Below are 20,204 nucleotides of genomic sequence, written 5' to 3'. Positions count from 1 at the left end.
AGGGGGGGGGGGGGGGGGGTGGAATTCTTGCTGAAAAGTCAGTCAATTTTAGTAAGACATTTTTATTTCATTAAAGGCAAGTTACAGATGCTCCATTTTTACCAGAGAGATAGATTGTGCCTTTAAGCACAACTAAAACAAGGACTGGTACCTATGCTAATGAAGGGAGAATAATCAGACCTGTAGCCTGACTTACACCTAGATCCAGGCTGGAAAGCCCATTAGTAAAAAAAAAAAGTTGACACACCCTATACTCCATTGGACCGCACAAATTATCATTAGCATGTTATGAACTCTGGGCTAGATTGTAATCATCAGTATTTCTACTTCATGCATAACAAAAGCCTCATATCAGCCTTTTCGGTTTATGTATTGCACTTTGGAAGCAACACAGCCCAAAATGGCAATTTTCTGCCCCCTTCTACCCTTAGACTGCTGCAACTATAGGCAACATCATCCTACTTGCCTGTATTAGACCAAAATAAGATAGCTTGTTCTCAACATGAACAGTGCTGTTCAAGTTTCCAGGATGTGGCACACTGACTTGAGGCCTGAAGTTATTTTCATCCAAATGCAGTATAAGATTATTAGTTGGTTTAATTTTGGGCACGGAAATAATGTGCTAGCTACAGATAAGTCAGATACGAAGTACTGAAGTTGTGGCTAATGAATTCAAGTTTTGCCTCAAAGACATTACATTCTGATTTTCACCACCAGCTTTATCTGTAATGCTCTCATTTTAAACCTAAAACGAAGAGTCTCTTGGGCAAAAATATTGTGAGTATTTTGTTGGGATTCTCCTTTGAAGTTCTGTTTTGGATTACCGTGAAAATGCTAATTTTTTCCAAGTTAAAATCAAATATTGGGGGAGGGGTTGTTGTTCTTTTTTAATAGAGTGGAAAGTGTGCTGCAATTTAGAGAGACAATTCCAATCAGCATGACCTCCATGCTAGAGTCTGCCATGCTGCCCATGTGCGGGGGGCTGGACCCAATGATCTGTAAGGTCCCTTCCAGCCCCTAACATCTATGAAACTATGTTTGCTTCTGTTGGTTGAATAGTGCCTTGTTTTACAAGCAGTTCCTCTTTAGGTCAGCTCACTTGCTGGAAAGAAAAATCCAAGGTTATACCCTTCCATCTTCCTAATTCAAGCAAATTCAATGAACATAAGTGTTTTGCCTCAGTAAAAGCAGCAAGGGTAGGTCCTAAGGTCTCAAGAAGTCACATTTCAAAACTGTCCTATTAATGCAATGATCAATTATACTAACTAATAAAAAAAAATGTTTACTATTGAGCCAATTTTTGTGCTGAACTGCCTTTATGGGCCCCTCCTCTGGACCCTCTCAATGCTACACACACACACACACACACACACACTCTATGTGTTTCTTGAAAAGGGTATTTCTCTCTCTATATATCTATATATAGTGTGTGTGTTTCAAGACAGAATGTGACTCACAGCATACAGAAGGTACTTTTCAAAAGGAGTGTGCATGCTCCAGTTTGGGATTGAAGACAACAGTTACCGTGGAACAGCATTGTCACGCGTGTGTGTGTGTGCGCGCACACACACACTATATGTGTTTCTTGAAAAGGGTATCTCTCTCTTTCTAGACAGACAGACAGACAGACATATGCACACCTGTATGCCAATATATAATTTGAAAAACCAGCACCTCTGTAGTCTTAACGAAAGACTACCAACCATAAGCAAAATTTCAAAATGTCTTTCAAAGAACTAATTTTTTATAGTTTCATAGTGCTTAGGGTCAGAAGGGACCTAAACAGATCATCAGGTCCAACCCCCTGCCCCGGGCAGGAATGAGTGCTGGGGTCATAACACCCCAGCCAGATACCTATCCAACCTCCTCTTGAAGACCCCCAAGGTAGGAGAAAGTACCACCTCACTTGGGAGCCCATTCCAGAGCCTGGCAGCCCTAACTGTAAAGTAATGTCTCCTGATGTCCAGCCTGAACCTTCTCTCTGACAATTTGTGGCCGTTATTCCTAGTAACTCCGGGTGGTGCCCAGGGGAACAAAGTCTCACCCAATTTCTGCTGGTCCCCCCCTGGTGAGTTTGTAAACAGCCACCAGATCCCCTCTCAGCCTTCTCTTATGGAGGCTGAATAGGTTCAGGCCCTTTAGCCTCTCTTCATAGGGCCTGACCTGCTGCCCTTTGACCATGCGAGTAGCCCTCCTCCGGACCCTCTCAATGCTAGCCACAACCTTCTTGAAGCGCAGCGCCCAGAACTGGACGCAGTACTCCAACTGCAGCCTGACCAATGGTTACAGTTATTCACATGGGACTGCCATGCTTGGCCTATAATTTAAGCAAGAACAACAAGAAAATTGTGGCGTTTGCTATTTTAAGACACTGAGCAGAAGTTATTTTAAGAGCAAAATGGTTAAACTACTTACATGAATTTAAAAAGAAAAAAACAACCCAGAAAAGTCCCCAAATTACAGGCCAAATCTTACTCACCTTCCTCACAGAGACTCAGTGACTAAATCTCATTATACCAGATTCTGCCATGCTTAGCCATATTAAGTAATAACTGATCTCAGTAAGGCTGTTCATGGAATAAGGTAAGTAGCCCTATTAATTTCAGTGGAATAAGATCATACTTAACATGAGTAATAGTGATGGAAACTGGGCCACAGCACTGAGCACGAGCTATCCCTGCATCTGCTACTGTAAGAAGGAAAAAAATGCAAAAGGATGAAGAGGGAATTATTTTTAGGACCACCTTATGAAATGCAAGAGCACTGCAGCAAGTGATTTCTCCATGTATTTTCACCATCTCTGGCCAGTTTAACTGATAGAAAATGCACTGCATGCCTCTCATGGATGTTACCTGAAGTTCAGACTTTAACTTAAAATGTACAGTTTGTTACTTTATTTTAGTGTGATTGGGCCTTGTTAAGATCAAGGTGGTAGAAAAATGCATAGCCATAAAGTTATGCACAGTACTAGTATAGTATAGTACTAGTACTAAAGTCACTCTCTACCAGTTATCCATTTGTTAGAGCAAATACATCACCTGATTTGCATATGTTTTGCTCTCCAAGGTATACAAACCCTCTGACAATACCACCCATCTGTTCTGAAGGAAAGGGGGAAAACATATCCCCTAGCTAGGGTTTTGGTCCTTTCGGTTCTATCTCTTTTTCTCTCATCTTAGCAACAGTACATATAGCAGCCAATCAGGATTCACTTCCTCTAGCTCGAGCATCACAGTCTGAGGTTACTATAGTGCATTGACCGACAGTAACCGTAAGAGGAAAAGAGAAGCAGTTCATGCGGCACCTCTACTGCAGTGCACCTGCTGAGATGAGGACGGGCTTTTTCCGACTCCTCTAGAAGGGATTAGCAAATAATTTAGGGCAAATCCTATTTTTGATCATTTAGATATGAAAATGTCTTGAAGAAGGTGAAATCTTTGCGAGGTGGGGGATGGAGCTTACACAAACACACCCAAACACAACAAAATGTTTTGTTCCAATAAATGCATCTGAAAGAATCTGTAGCAGTACATCAGGAAAGCATCAGAGAAACCTAGCTCATTTCAATCTGTTTTGGCATTCTGACAGTTGGTTAAGTTTCCATCTTCTTATTTAAAGAATTACATTTTCATCTTCTAGCTGAAAGGTAGGCATCTAAGAGCTGTAATGACATCATCTCAAACTGGGATGAGCACTTTGTTTTTAATGAATAAGCATCAGCCTGCCCAAAATTCTGCATTTCCGTCAGGCACCCTGGGCCAAATTTAATTAAGCTGGCCCCTTGTCTAGAAGGTGCTCACATGTGCAGGAAGAGGGATTTCTGTCTTGCTTGATCTCAAGATTATCAAGCAGTCTACAGTCTTGCAAGAATAGAGAATGAATCTTTTTATTTTACAGGGATTAAAATAAAAACAAGTCGCATTTCATGTAGAGCATGGATGTCATTATTGCCATTAAATCAACTCAATAAAAGTGAAGTATTTAGAAAGATTACATTTTGACTGGCCACAATTAATTTCTTAAGAGATTACTAAAGATCAAACTCTACCAGAACCTGAATTCTAATTTGGTACAAATGGGTTATTACAGTACCCAAAACAATGATGGAGAAAGGTTTACAATTGAGATGTTGCCTAATTACCCACAAATACTGACAAAATACTGAAAAAAGTAAAAACCATTTTGCCATTTGCCATTGTACTCTGAGAGGCAGGCTGACAGTATTTTCTCCATGGATGTACTCATAGGAATGGCATTTCCGTGAGCTCCTAAGTTATAGCAAAGGCATCTAGAAACATACGGATGATTGGCTCTTCTAGTACAAATACAGATACAAATTGGACATGGCCATAGAGTGATTTAAGCCTCTTGCTACAGCTCCAGAGGCCCGAGTCCAAGAGTCACGCTACTCTAGACTCTGGCTGAAGGCTGCCCCAAATCAAAGCAGTTATAACAATACCTAGTGATTCAGACCTAAAAGTCACTCCCTCATATGCTGTTGCCTAGGAAAACTGGTGTGGCTTCATCACACCAACCTGATAGGCTGTTTGGTTCAGGTACAACTTTGACTTCTGCAACACAGGGTAAAAGCATGCGAGTTTTCTGCATCCTTTTTGTGGATGTTTTGTGATCCACTGCCTACACACCCTTGTGATGAGCACAGGTTCATTGGCAGGGTCATGCAGGCAGAGGATCATGGCTCTGTCCCGGCTCTGGCCCTGCGCTGTCACCACTGCAAGATCCTGGCCCTGGCCCCAGATGCAGCTCCCCACCCAGCTGTGTGCCCTGCAAGTGCTGCTCGGGCCAGTCTCCATGAAAACTCTGAGAGCACGAGGCCATGATGGCCCTGCGCTGTCACGGCCTCACTGCTCCTGGGATGTTCATGGAGATTGGCCGGAGCAGCGCAGACAGGGGCTGTTGGGAAATGGAGTCCACCCACCAGCCAGACCCCTGGTCTAGAACCAGGATAGCCAACCTCTGGCATAGGCAGCTTTTCTGTGGCAGACAGCAAATTGGGGGGTACATCCAGCACAGCAGCAAACAGAGCAGAAAGCAAAGCAGCAGAGCATGCAGGGAGCACTGGGTAGGAAGCAGAAAGCAGAGCAAAAAACCCCAAAAATCTCACACAGAGGAAGTGGACCCAAGTGCCACTCAGGGAAGGTACAAGGCTAATTTGTGGCACACCTGCCTAAAAAGTTGGCCCCCACTGGTCTACAAGGTCTTAATGCTCTAACTGATACCTAACGAGCAGAATAAACCTTGAGATCATTGGCAGCTGGAATAGTTTACAGTTCTTCTGAGGCTGCTCCAAGTTATACCAGGGAAGGAATCTGTCCAGCAATTGGTCTATGCACATGTCTATGTGTTTGCAAGATGGGGCCCTATGTTCTAATGTTTCCTCAAACCAAGCATTTCTAGGTAATTAAAACTTGGTCCATTACCCAGTTCATTGTACAGTTAAGTAGACTTCTCAGAAACTAGCAGTAGATATTGTTAAGCAATTAAGGGAAAGCTTTAAAAAATGGATGTAGTCAGAGATGCGTAGATTAAGTCAAAATAAAAATAAAATGTCAGTGACAGCTTTTTGGAAACAATGAAAAGGACACAACCGTGCCAAGTTTTGCTACTAGAAACCATTCCTTGAAGAGTAATTACTTCTTTTAAGTACATGAAGCTCTCCTTAAGAACTTAATATTTTCTCCTGGGCATATTGACTTTCATACGGATTTGCTCCTGGGAATCTATAACTCTTCTTGCTCTTCCCCTCCAGAGAGACTGCTAATATGAAAACTACCAAACTGCTCTAGAAAATGCAGCACAGTTCTTCCTCCTCTGCCTTGTGTAGCCCTGTATAAAATAAATGCAAAATAGATGGAAAGTGGTACTGGATTTAATTGCATATTACACCCACATCTAAGTTCAAAAGACCTTAACAATAAAAAGCTATACAGAGTTAGGTCCATTATGACTCAGTTTCTCTCAATCCATGAAATGGGTTTAATATATTTACCTACCACCAAAGATTATGATTGGGACTCAATAGGCTGCTTTTGTGTGTTTGCTTTGGATTGTTTGTTCTTTTTCTTGGGAGGGAGTGAGGTTAAGCAATACTTTGATTAAGCAAAGCAATGTATGGATATTGACTTAAGGTAAAATCCTGGTGCCATTTACTTATGTAGAGTAAGCAAAGCTACTCATACAAGCAAGTATTTACAAAGTTGTACCTAAAAAATGAGAATCCTCACAGACTTCCGTAGGGTTCTGAGGTTAAGTTCTTAGGAAATGTAAATGCTGCAACACTATCCACTTCGCACTGTTATTTCTAAAGTTTTTGCAAGTGCTACTATTTCCTCCCAAAGGAGCCCCACCAAATTGATAATTGCCAACAACTAAAAACACCTTCTAAAAATCAGGGGGGAAACATAGAGAATTAGCTATACATCACTATCATTTTTACCTGTTTTGTTCGATTTCACTGCCTCCCATTTCCTAAAAAAATTAGGAAGACTTTTAACAATGGAAAATCATGCCTGCTGTGACAATGCTTTTGAGCCAAATTCTCACTGGATTAACGAGATTACAAGATATTCAGATGCAATGTTTACATTCTATAGTTCACTAGAAAACAATATTCATGAAGCAATATAGCGTACCATTCAATTGTGTTGGGACCCAGCTCTGTAGCCACTCCTCATTCAGGACTTGAATGGAGGTAAATGGGTGTCACAGGGAGGATGTTCCCATTGTTGGGCAACCTTAAAACTATTGGTACAATGGATTTAAAGAAATGGGAGCTACGGATACTCAATCTGGACTTCGTACAGAGTTATAGGTGCTTGGTACTTCAGAAAAAGAATCCTAGATCAGATGGAATCTTTGCCTCACTGAAGTCATGGGAGTCTCGCTATTCACTTGATCGGAGCCATGAGCCTGTTAAGGCCTGCCTGCCTGGCTGAGTCAGTGGGATTTGTGTCTTTCCGTCTTCACTTTGGGCACAGAAGTCTCTTGTTCCGTGGCAGAGGCAGACTGATTCACAGAGAGTGTCAGGAGATTTACTCTGTGTTCCCAGCACTGCTATAGATTCATTATTTGACCTTGGATCAAAAGTGCCAAGTATTATTGTTTTTGCTATTTCCAGGGAGCGCTTGTTTTGTACCAAAGTGAAAATCCCTTATTTTAACAGTCTATTTATATCTATCATTATGGCTAAACTCCCTCAAACACTAGAACTGATTTGTTAGGCTCACAATAGCTCAAAATGGGACGGTCATGTGGGTAGCCCTAGGAGAGACTGTACATCTGCAGGCACAATCCTGTCCCTGCTTACCAAGACAGCTATAGGAGGAATGCTGCAATACCTCTGGATGGGAAAGCCTGTGCTCCCCCATACGCCAAAGGGTAGAGAAGTTCTTCCCTGCCCACCTTTGAGGTGATATGCACACTCAGCCATAGTATGGGGGAGCCGTGTCTCTGCTCCTTCCAAATCAGGATAGCTATTGTGCCTGGCCCATCAACAGAAGGAAAGAAGACAGTAGTGAGAAAGGTTCCTTGAGTCTTCCAATCTCTACCTGCCCATGTTAAAGTTAAGCACAACTATAAATTAACAAAGATTGCAGAACACACTAGTATAAAGAGACCTATTTCCATGCTCTTAGGGATTTCTTCTACCCAACAGAAAACTTCAAAACTCAATGCAAGTTGGGGTGAGTGCCCCAGCCAACAAGACACGGGATGTACCTTAGTGGATTCCTCTGCTTTATTGCATCCAGAAAGCTATTGCCATATAAGCCCCAGAGTTGGGGATATAAACAACTATCTTATATTTTAATAGAGGGACATAAAGCTTTTCCTCACCCTTCTTCCTCCACCACGGTCCTTCTTGGATAGAGTATGACAGTTCCTTAAACACAATGTTCACAGCTGGTCTCCGTGGTAAGTAAGAGAAACGATGGGCTTCAGTCAGCATGTTGTCCACCTTTTTTAAGTGCCCATTCAGGAGCCGTGCCTCTTGGCTATCCATAGCATTGGAGACCACCTCATCCACTGAAACACACACTGACTTTGGCTCCATCACAGCAGAGGCAGAGTTGCTGGCATTCTAGAAAGCAGAAGGAAGAAACAGAAACACCTTTGACAAACTCTTCTTTGGGAACACATTTCACACCGTTTGCCCAAAGGAATTTTAAAATATTAATCCAGCGCACTAGAACGTAAAGCGAAATTCCCAGTGGTTCATGTCCTGCCTGTCTCTAAACAGATGTGTGAGGAGGGAGTCTAGTGTAGGAGTGAAAAGAGGCCAGATTTCCCCCCTCTTTTGCTACCTTTTGCTGCAACCTCAAGACTCTTTTTTTGGCACCAGTTTGCCCATTGCCTGTTCTTCAAGGCTACAAACAGTGTGCTAAGACCTTAATGTGGCACTCAACTTCACAACAAACAAACATGCCTTTCACTAAGTAATATGGAAATAAAAAATATCAAAATTAGTGAAATGTACTAATAAGAGATGTTTTTAGGTGTGCTAGGTAGTTTTAGTTTAAAGTTTTTGTATAAGTCAAAATGTCATTGCATAATTGCCTACTTAAAAGAGCATTATTTCTATGTTTACAAATTTCTGGTGGTACTTCTTGGGGAACACACACAACCTGGAATCCCACACCTGCCTATCTAGCAGCCTATCAGGCAGACAGAATACTTCCCACAAAAATTTGTCCTCTATCCTTCTGAGACAAGGCTCAACTGAAGATTGGCCTTGAGCAAAGAGGGATGTGTTCCATGAATTATATACATGTGTAAAACAATTGGTCTAGATCTTGTTCTCCTACAAGGGTATTGTAGGAAGGATGTTTACAGTTGCACTTCCACCATACATTGTCTATACAACCAGGTTCTATGAAGCTGATTTCAAGAAGAGGAAAGAACAAACCATTGACTACTCATTGACATTTTTCACTGTCGCTCAGAATGATACAGAGAGGCACACACAGAATTGGGGCAATTTGCATTCATGTGACCTGAATGAGAAACAACCAGTGACATCAATGGAAATTGTAGGAGACCTCATGAAATTCCTCCCTCTCTCTCCCAATTACAATTAAGCAGAATTTTGGAAGGTTCAGAGAATCCCAATATCTAGCTACAAATACACAGCAAATTCCCCAGCAGTTTCCATCCATATTCTAACTTTTTTTAATGTCACCCTGGTCTGAAAAACATGTCTGTGTTTGGCCAGGAGTGCATATCAGGATTTTCAAGGTATCTACATCGGCCCATCAACCTCAACGACTGTGAAAATATGAGCATTTAAGAGGGAGGCACCATACCAGTGTTCAAAGCAGTGATTCATTGCTCACTGAGAAGACAACCTCAAACAAAAAGCTGTGGGTCATGCCACCATTTCCTCCACCCCCTCTTTCCTCCCTAGTTTAGAAGTCACACTGCTTTCTTTTCTTTTCTGTCATGTTTTGGTGCTTTTCCCATATTGAATGAATGGTGCTGTTCATTACCAGTCACCTGTGAGGAACCTTGATGAACCAGTCTATATATAAGTCCAACCACCAGCAGCTAGTCACTCATTAGCTAATTTCTTCATGTTAAGAACATACAATCTGCAGTTTTGGAGATAATTCATTTCAGATTACCAAATATCCTGCAGGGAGTGGTTTACTTATGCTCTCAATTAAGTAAAAAGTTCAGGTGTCCAAGAAAAACTTAACTTCTTAAACTGTATGACAATAACAACATGCCATTTGAGCACAGTTATATGAAAGACCTCATAACTAAACTTATTAGCTTGACTGTGCTTCCTTATTTAGCACAAAAATAAAAAGGAAGCAGCATACCAACAATAGGTATTTCTGTAAGTATCTTCCGGACATCCTTTTTCACATGATCTATCTTTTTCATAGATTCATAGATAAGACCCCCAGGGTAGGGGAGAGCACCACCTCCCTTGGGAGCCCGTTCCAGACCTCGGCCACTCTAACTGTGAAGAAGTTCTTCCTTTCAAGAGACTTGTTTTGAGTACCCACCCTGACACCCTTTTAAAAGGGGCTTGGATTACAAAAAGGGACAAGCACTGAGATTCTCAAACTAAGACCATTCTTCCTCCTGCCCCCCTTAATCACTCCAAAAATTTTAAGCCCACCTCTTCTCCAGACACCTAAATCAGTTTATCAGCTGATACCCAGTATACCAAAATTCAAAAGCAAGTTGGGATATTTAATCATCCTTGAAGACAGCTGTGCATTGAGTAGACTAATTGCAGGCATCATGCTCTCACATCTTTTAGGGGCTACTTGTTGTGAGCAAAGACCACTCATCTGAGTAAGGATTTGCAAGACTCTGAGCTGCAGAGATATTTCAGCTTTCCAAGAGAAATGGGCTTGATTCTCTTGGGGTCCAATAGCAGCAAATTCAAATGAGCCCTATATAAATCCATCATTTTGCATTAAGAAAGGGCTGTGACTAAACTGAAGCATATTTGTATACCCACTGATGAAAGTAAGCAAGATAGGACATACATTTCAATTTGTGCCTATATGGCACAGCTGTAGAGACCAAATGTTCTCAAAGATTCTACTTACACCTTTCATCGCTTACTTTCACACTGGTTACTTCCCCGTGTCTCTTCTGAGGTTTCAATAGCTTGGTGTTGTACAAACAAGCAGAGCGAACACATTCCCATTCAAAGCAGGAAAAAAGATTACTGCCTCTCTCCTCCCAACCAACTTCAGCCAAAACACCTCTCTTTTGTTCCGTTCTTTCCTACTTACACCAAATGCTTTACATAATGAGCTAGAGAAGTTATATGTTCCTTGGCAAATCTGTTTTGAAGTCACAGGATGCAGTTGTGGGGAACAGAGCATGCTCAGAAAAAACCCGTCTAATCCCCTCTTATTAGCTCAAGGCAAGAGGTAACTATCGGTCAACTCTGGCTGGCTATGTGCAGCTGACTTCAAATCTGGGATGCTATGTATGAGCATAAAAAACCCCAACGCAACCTCGACTCCAAGACAGCTTTTACTTGTGAAATGGCAACAACCAGGTTGCAAAGAATCACTCTTCCCCCGAAACACACACACACACACACACACACAAAAACGCCCCCTCCTTGGGCAAATTGTTTATACCAATCCAAGCCACAATGCACACTTGTGTGTTGCGTATGTGCTTTAGACACAAACCAAAAACCACAGCTACCCAGCTGCTTAAGACAAACACACATGCACGCATGCACGCACACACACGCAGGCGTGTTCGCACACACGCACAGGCACAGACACACGCAGGCATGTTCACACACACGCACAGGCACAGACACATGTGCACAAGCGCCCGTGCACACACACCTGCACAGACACACGTAGACATGCATACATACACAGACATATGTACACATGTGCAAGACGCGCGCACACATGCAGAGACGCTTAGACGCACGTGCACACATGCATGCACACACACATGCATACACGCACAGACATGCTCCGAGACACATACGTGTACACACACAGACACACACCCCCGAACATGACAGAGGCGCGCGCGGACACACATGCAGCCGCCCCCCGGCCCGGCCCGGTCTCGCCTCACCAGCGCGCTGCCCAGGGAGAGCCCCGGCCGGCGCGGCCGGCCCCCCGCCCGATTGGCTGGGGGGCGGCGGGAGGCGGGCCCCGCCTCGCCGCTCAACGTGCTCTTGTTTTCCTCCCGCCCCTGCCCCGCTGGTGCCAGCCGGGAACCGGGCAGCTCTCCTCTGCTGCCTCCTCAGCGGGGTTCAGGCCTGCGCCGCACCCCTGCGCCTTCCCACATCGTCCTTCTCGAGCTGGGCAGCAGATGCAGGTGCCCGCCGCCCGGAGGAGGCTGGAGTTGAACTAGCCCTTGGCTACCCCTGGTGCTGGCCTTGGGGCTGGCAGGGAAGCAGCTGGGGCCGCGGCGGTGGCTCACGAAGTCAGCCGGAAAGGTTCAGCCCCCGCCCAGCTCTGGGGCCGTCAAAGCCTCGGGCTGCAGAAGTCGCTGTGGGGCTCCTCCTTTGTTGTTGTTGTTGTTTTCCTCAGGATTAAAAGCTTCGTTGTAAAATGAGCAGGAGAGCAAGTGCAGTGCAAACAGCGCTGTGAAGCCTAAGGGTCTTTCTGTTACTGCTCAGTTATTGGCATAACCACCTTTGTGTGCACATAGCAAAAGGCTCTGTACTGCACAAGAACTTGCTCTTTACCGAGTCAGACCATAGGTCCATTTTGCCCGGTCTCTTACACAGGCAGAGCAGGGATGCTGAAAGGGAGAGTAAACTGGGTATGACCAGGAGTGTAGGCTGTAGCTGTGTTGATCTAAGGACAAGGGTCTTTGGTTCAATCTGATATCTTTTATTAGACCAAATCAAATAGGTGGAAAAATTCTTCTTTGCAAGCTTTGAGCACAAACACCCTTTGTCGGGCTGAGGAAGCATCTGCAGTTGGTGTGTACTCCTCCTGGGTGGAATGAATAATAAAGAAGCCAGAGGCAGGTATGCATGCAAGAGAGGCAGAATGACCAGGTGGGGGGGTTTTGGGGTATGACCAGGGTTTTTGCCACTGTTCCTCTCTCACTTGCAGCTACTGATGCCCCTTTCCTTCAAGCATTTGTCCAATCCCTCTTTGAACTGGCTAAAGGGTCACCTTCCACAGCATCTGGCGGCAATGAGTTCCATGCTTCAGTTTCCCACTGTGCGAAAAAGGACTTCCTTTTGTGAGTTTTAGACTTGCTACCTACTTGTTTCTTTTTATGACCCCTTAGTTCTTGTATTGTGAAAGAGTAAATAATAAATCCCTACCTACTTTTTCTTCATCATTTACTCAGGCACTGCTTAAGGTTTAGAAGGCAAGGTTCACAAAGCAATGTGGCACATCCCACTCTGGCACAATCACGCGGTATAAACTTCTCCAAAGACTGTCCACCCCAGGGGTCAGGGCCAGACACAGGAGTGGGTGGGGCTAAAAATGGGTGAGACCAAACAGAAAGGGTGCCCAAAAATGGAATTTTTTTTGTCTGTTGTCCGATTATTATTATCATGATTAGCTCAGGCGAAGGGGTGCCTGATACTAAAAATTCAGCCGGGGCTGTCAGGAGTCTAGGTATGGTGCTGAGTTACTGCAGAGGAGCTTGAGAGTTGTAAATTCTCAGCTTAGCTTACTGAGCACTATATGCAGTATGCAAGCCCTTAGGCCCTTACTCAACATAAAGCAAGTGAACGGGGCTGAAACCTGGGAGTCCCTTATTCCGAGCCCTACTTTCACATCGCATCTCCCTGAGGTCTTGATGACACTAGAGAAACTGAGTGGAGCCATCACTTCAGTATCAGCAAAGCTGAAGATCCTGACCCTGTGTGAGATCTAGATATGCCTGTAAACCCTTTGGGTCTGGCTTCTATTTTATGCTAAGGTCCCCTTATACTTCTCTGGAAATGTAAGCCAGCCTTAAAGGGTACATAAGTGATTGCCAGAGTGGTATAATTCATGTCAATGAGAATCAGACCCAAAATGTCTACAAAGCATTTTATAATGAAGTTTGTAAGCTGTATGAAATCTCCTAAGAGGAAGCTTGTCATAAGACCTAGACCTTATGCAGGGCTGCACAGACATGGAGGTAATCTTCACAAAGCCCCTGGGAGGTACATGAGTATTATATCCTGTTTTTAACAATCAGGAGTTTCAGGGCAAAATCTAACCTGGTCCCTTAGACACCTCCAACTTAGGCTTCAGCATGCTTAAAAATGAGATGCCTGAACCCAAGACAGTGATTACATCTAGTCAGCTAGAACAGGGATGGACACAGGCATCAGCAAACCGGGCGGCTGACCAGAGCCCAGACCGAAAGGGGGACTGAAAATGGTAATTTTTTGCTTATTATGATCATTATTTCTAAAGGGGGACCTGATGCTAAAAATTCACCTGGGGCCGCCAGGAGTTTAGCAATAGTGCTGACCTAGAATCATAGACAGGTAGAGCTGGAAGGGGCCAAAGGAGGTCATCTAGTTCAGCAATATCAAACTCATCAGCTCCACAGGACCAGATGAGTGGTGCAGGGCTGGTCCACAGGCTGAATGAATGGCGTATGGCCGGCCCCACAGGCAGGATCAGGCCCACAGAGCTGCCCCCTGCATGCTGGATCCAGTACACATTGCACTTGCTCTGGCTGGTCTGGGACTATGCTGCATATGCAGGGCCATCCCTGGGGGGGGTGGCGAATTGGGGCAACCACCCTGGGTCCCATGCTTTGGGGGGCCCTGTGGAGCTGGGTAGAGCAGCCATGGCAACTCCATGCTGCCACTGGCACCCCTGCCACTGAATCGGCTGCAGAATCCAGCATGCCCAGCAACTCATACTGCGCCCCACCCCCCACGCCGCCACCAAATCTTCTGCCGGCTTCCTTGCATCTAGGGTTGGGGCCCCGCACAGGCTGATTTGACCCGGTCCCTGCACCGTGCTCAGGTCATCTCTGTGCACATGGTACCTGTGGGGGGCAAATCTGGGGCATGTGCCACATGCAGCATCCACTCCAGCTGGTCTAGGATCCATGCTGCAGGCAGCACCTGCCCTGAAGTGGCCAGGGGGAGCGCCACATGCAGTGAGCAGCACCTCAGGTCCCAGGCCAGCAGGCATTGTGTGTGGTGGGTGTTCCAGGCCAGCTGCAGCAGGAGCTGTGTGGTACATGTGATGTATGGGTCAATTCACTGAACCCAAGGGCAGCAGTGGGAACAAGATGATGGGGCTCCCTGGGCTGGATCTGGCTGGCAGGCTGCACCTTTGACACTTGATCTAGTCCAACCCCCTGTTCAAGGAAGGATCATCCCTGCTTGCCCCACCCTTGACAAGTGTTCATTTAAACCCTTCTTAAAAATGTCCAAGGAGGGAGATTCCAAACCTCTGGGTAGCCTGCTTCAATGCTTAAACACCCTCACAGTGAGACTTTCTATACAGACAAAGTAGAGTTAAGTTCCTTCAAAGAGTGACTCAGAGAGCCCCAGTACTGCATAGGAAGTCACCTAGAACTAGCCAATAAGAAACATGAGACATAGAGCTATGTCCAAACTCTTGCCCTTTCTTGGAACTTAGGCAACTTCAAATTTTCAGGATCTAGAGCCCAGAGTCCCCTCCTGAGAAAAGGCACATACATAAGTAGGTAACAGCAGCACCCAGATCTTATATAAAAAGATAGTGATTATAGCTCTCCTGCTGAGGATTAGATCTAGCTTTTATTTAATGACTTAACAATGTAAAATGCAGAGGTTGTCCTGGCATCAGTGCCCCATTTTCCTCTTTCCCAATCAAGCACCCTAAGCACAAGGATGTTGAGTCAGGCTCTCTTTTGTTTCTTTTACTTCTGGCCCCATTACGCTTGTAATCTTGGCTGGGCCATGGCCCAGTCTCAGCAGAAGGGGTGCTCTTTTTCATTCTCAGACTCCTAAAAAAAATTGAATGGAGGTGCAGACCCCTTTGGAAATTTCAAATGGAGATACAGATGCCTTTGAATTTTAGGTGTGGGTATTCACATACTTTGATTGATCATAGTCATCTTTTGACAGACTTTTCACATAGTCTGTGAACCCACAGGGGTCTGAGGACCAGAGGCTGAAAACCACTGGGGTAGCCTACCCTGGCATCTACTTTACCTGTATGACTTTAAGTGCTTTACTGATGGCCACACAACAAGGCAGTCCTGGAAACGGGACTAGAACATTTGAGTCTCTAGCTCCCAGTCTTGCATTAAGTCAGGGGTGGGCAAAATGCAGCCTGTGGGCTGGATGCGGCCTGCCAGGCCATTCTATCCAGCCCACGGGGCCCGTAAAAAATTTAGAAAATTAATATTTATCTTCCCCTAGCTGCCTGTCATGTGGCCCTCGATGGCTTGCCAAAACTCAGTAAGTGGCCCTCCGCCTGAAAAAATTGCCCACCCCTGGATTAAGTCCTATATAGACATCAGTCCATTTGGTTCTAGCACACTAAAAACAGGAAATCCCTGTCTACACCAGACTACCAAACAAACTCTGTACCTACTACAAAAAACTACAAACTTGAACAAGGTTTGAGCAAGGATATCATATGTGATCCAACCTGGATACCTGACACATGGAAGATGCCGAATTTTAGCTGATTTTTTAAATGAAATCTTCATAATTTTACAAGGAGGAAGCAAGCTTAACTACCTGAAACCTGAGACCCTGCTCCTGCCTTTGTTTGAGTTAATTTGCATTATCACAGAGCCTCATCACAGAGCTCAGAGACACCTCACTACATAAGAAATGCTGACTCAGAAGAGCCTTCCATCTTTTTACTCCTCTGTGAAATATGAAACATCATAACCAGAAGGAGATATGACTACATCCTCCTTACCACCAAACAACTTTGAAGTAAACAGACTATTCCAACTTTTCTCTGAGCCTAATCTGCATATAAAATGAACTGTTTCAAACGGGAGATTTTACCACACCTTCAACTCTTCTATGAAATATGAACTTTTATTTCTACCCAGAACTTTTACAATCTTTTCTCCTATGCCTGAAGAAGGGTTCTTATGCCTGAAAGCTTGCAATTAAAGATTTTTTTTTCCAAAAGTCTAGTTGGTCTAATAAGAGATCACCTCACCTCGAGTTCTGAGTCTGTGATTCTAGTAATTTAAGAGCAGTTTTCCTGCACTGTTCTACTTATGATTTCAGCTGTACACATTTTTGGAGCTATGGTCAGATAGTCTGCTAAAAGTCATTTAAAATGCCAGTTTTCAAGTAACAGCAAGTAGCAAGAAACGGGAAGAGACATTACTGATGATTACACAGGATGTAACAACTAGTAGTCTGACTTATGTGATGGACGTAGTCTTTCTGGATTTTAGGAAGGTCTTTGACACTGTCTCTCACCCCATTCTCATTAAAAACCTAGGCAACTGTGGCATTGATGCCTACACAGTCAAATGGGTGGCAAATTTGGCTAGAGGGCCGCACCCAGAGAGTGGTGGTGGACGGGTCATTTTCGACCTGGAGGGATGTGGGCAGTGGGGTCCCCCAGGGCTTGGTCCTTGGGCCTGCACTGTTCAACATTTTTATCAGCGACTTGAACAAGGAGGTGAAAAGCACCTTATTCAAATTCGCTGATGACACTAAGATGTGGGGAGAGGTGGGCACACTAGAAGGGAGGGACAGGCTACAACTAGATCTGGACAGGTTACAGGGGTGGGTGGATGAGAATAGGATGGGATTCAATACTGACAAGTGCAGGGTACTGCACCTAGGGAGAAGGAACCAGCAGAATACCTACAGGCTGGGGAACTCCCTTCTCGTCAGCACAGAGGCAGAAAGAGATGTTGGAGTCATTATAGACTCCAAGATGAACATGGGCCGCCAATGTGAGGGCGCAGTCAGTAAGGCTAACCGCACCTTGTCATGCATCCACAGACGCATCACGAGCAGGTCCAAGGAGGTGATCCTCCCCCTCTATGCGACGTTGGTCAGGCTGCAGTTGGAATACTGCATCCAGTTCTGGGTGCCACACTTCAGAAGGGATGTGGGCAGCATTGAGAAGGTCCAGAGGAGGGCCAGTCACATGATCCGGGGACAGCAGGACAGGCCCTACGAGGAGAGGTTACGGGACCTGAACCTGTTCAGCCTCCATGAGAGAAGGCTGAGAGGGGATCTGGTGGCTGTCTATAAACTTAACAGGGGGGACCAGCAGGAAATGGGAGAGGCCCTGTTCCCCTGAGCACTACCCAGCATAACTAGGACTAATGGCCACAAGTTGATCGAGAGTAGGTTCAGGCTAGACATCAGGAGGCACTACTTCACAGTCAGGGCAGCCAGGATCTGGAACCAAGTTCCAAGGGAAGTGGTGCTTGCTCCTACCTTGGGGGTCTTCAAAAGGAGGCTAGATAATCACCTAGCCGGGGTCATTTGACCCCAGCATTCTTTCCTGCCCATGGCAGACGGTCGGATTTGATGATCTGTTTAGGTCCCTTCCGACCCTATCAACTATGAAACTATGAAACATATGCAAGGCCTGCTCAGCCATCCATCACTTGTATTTCCCCATGACGTCTAAAAGTAGGGTGAAATAAGGAGGCAGTTCAGGAAACTAAGAATCCTGGTACTGACATCTTGGCTGGAAGAGTCGAAGCTCAGTCTTAATAATATACCATATTAAGGGCTGTACTGTGCTTCTCCTGAAAATGCCCTGCAATAGGAACTGTATAGCACTGCTTTGTGCCAGGACCTCCCTTAGCTATGCCATCTGGTAAGCATGGCCAAGCAGGGAAACATTTCACAGTTACTTCTCAATGGCAGACCCGCACAAAGGGAAGGCACAAGTGAGCACAAAGAAGAAAATGTGGTAACCCTTTGCCAGTCATGGGTATGGTACCAACACTTACCTTCTGATGTGACAAGCTCCTTACAAAGGTCACAGATAAGACAAAAAGAGAGTGGAATCAATTTACTTTTGAATCAACACTGAAGGACATTACTTGTGGAAAAGAAGTTGGGAGGCAAGCTCCCTTCCCCTGATGTATTCCCCATCATCTTGTACTTTAGAAATACCAGTGTTCACACAATCATGTTTGGCACAACATATGCATAAATAGCCCACAGTTTGCAAGAGGTATAATTCAACATAGTATGGCCTGATATTACAGGGAGTTTTTATTCAGACAAAACTTGAATTAACTTCCATGGGAATTGTTTCCAAACAAAGAACACAAGATCAGGTCCTAAGTATTCATTCTTCTGCATAGTCACTGAAAAGTCAGTATCTATATCTGCTTCTTGTAGAACACTTTGAAATGCGAATTATGTCAGGTGCAACCAAATTCTATTTGAGAGATACCTCAAAGAAACAAAAAAGAGTATTACATAACATGAGACATGCTAAAAATAGCAGCGTCTCCTGTGCTTCTTTACATTCCCTCATTAACTCTTCCATTAACTTCACAGATGGTCCCAAGTCCCTGCAGGGGCAAATCAAGAACAATGCTAGGAAGAAAAAAAATGTTAAAACATTGAAGCCTGTTAAAAATGAGGCCAAAAAGAAAGTTGCACACAAAAGTTGAGTATTAACAAAAGGGAGAGACCCAAAATAGATCAAGAAGCAGTAACAGATTCTGGATTTTGCAGGTAAGGACCACTGGATCATAGAATAAAACACAGAAAAGAGAAAGAGGTAAGAAAGAAAAATGAAGAAGAAAGAAGAAGAAGCAGGGAGAAATTTAAGGCAGGCAGAAGAGGTGGTATGTCTATAAAAAAACATTTATAGATGTAACAGTGTCTTAGTACAGAATACTGAAGCTGGCTTTAAACCAGCAAACTTGGGTACCCGGTAGCAATTTAGCTATGGCAGCAAAGAGCTCCGTATGGGATGATTTACCCCGCTGAGAGAGAGAGAGAGAGAGAGAAATATTAAATATAGAACTGGATGAAATTTCAAACTAAACTTTTTTTGGCCAAATTTTGGCATCAAAACTATTTGTAAATTAATGCAGAATTTGAATTTGGGAGAAATAAATACCAAAAAAGTTTTTTCAAAAACAGTTTCAATAGTTTTAAATCAAACATTTCAAAGCAATGGTTCATTTAAATACTAACCAAATTTTAATTTTTAAAAAGCAAAAAACTTGGCAAAGAAAAAAAGCTCTTGAGTGTGATCCAAACTCTGAAAAAAAATATATATATATACACACACACACACACATATATATATATATATATATATATATATATATATATAAAATCAATGCAGGTCAATTTTTGTAATTCTTTGGTTCAACCAGCAACAAAAACAAAAAAACCAACTTGTTAAATAAAAGTGAAATGAGTAACAGATTAGCTAAAACAGGATGGAGAAGAATGTAAGACAGAATTTAAGGACTGATCCTGTAAAATACTAAGCCCACTCAGTTTCCAACAACTGACAATTTTGAGCTTTTAATATGGAAATTGAATACGGGGAAAGAAGAAGTATGGAAAAGGGAAGCAGAATGACAAAAGGCCACTGACTCCCAGAAAGAAGAAATATGGTGAGCATCACTGAGCTTCCTATTCAAGTACAAGCAGGAAAATACTAGACCTGTGTGAAGCAGCTAGTATTCGCTTCAAATTCAGATTCGGCCGATTCGGGGGACAGTGATTAGATTTGGTGATTCGAATCACCATCCCGAATCAATTCAGCCAAATCTGATTCGGAGATTCAGCTGCT

At 44.0% G+C, this 20,204-nt stretch overlaps 1 protein-coding gene across 1 annotated transcript in view; it reads right to left on the bottom strand.

Moving 5' to 3' along the window:
* ABCG1 (ATP binding cassette subfamily G member 1) overlaps window positions 1–15,546 on the bottom strand; it is a 67,937-nt gene extending 52,391 nt beyond the window's left edge. The window contains exons 1-3 of the mRNA XM_025217064.1: window positions 15,528–15,546; window positions 11,593–11,648; window positions 7,855–8,098 (exon numbers count right to left, since the gene is read on the bottom strand). Of these exons, the coding sequence (XP_025072849.1) occupies window positions 7,855–8,098; window positions 11,593–11,648; window positions 15,528–15,546 (319 nt within the window). The remainder of the gene's footprint in view (window positions 1–7,854; window positions 8,099–11,592; window positions 11,649–15,527) is intronic.
* Between the last annotated feature and the right edge of the window lie 4,658 nt (window positions 15,547–20,204).

This window comes from Alligator sinensis, unplaced genomic scaffold (assembly GCF_000455745.1).
Source record: "Alligator sinensis unplaced genomic scaffold, ASM45574v1 scaffold643_1, whole genome shotgun sequence".
Lineage (NCBI taxonomy): Eukaryota > Metazoa > Chordata > Crocodylia > Alligatoridae > Alligator > Alligator sinensis.
Note: the sequence above shows the minus strand (reverse complement) of the source record. Positions and strands in the feature narration are given on the sequence as shown.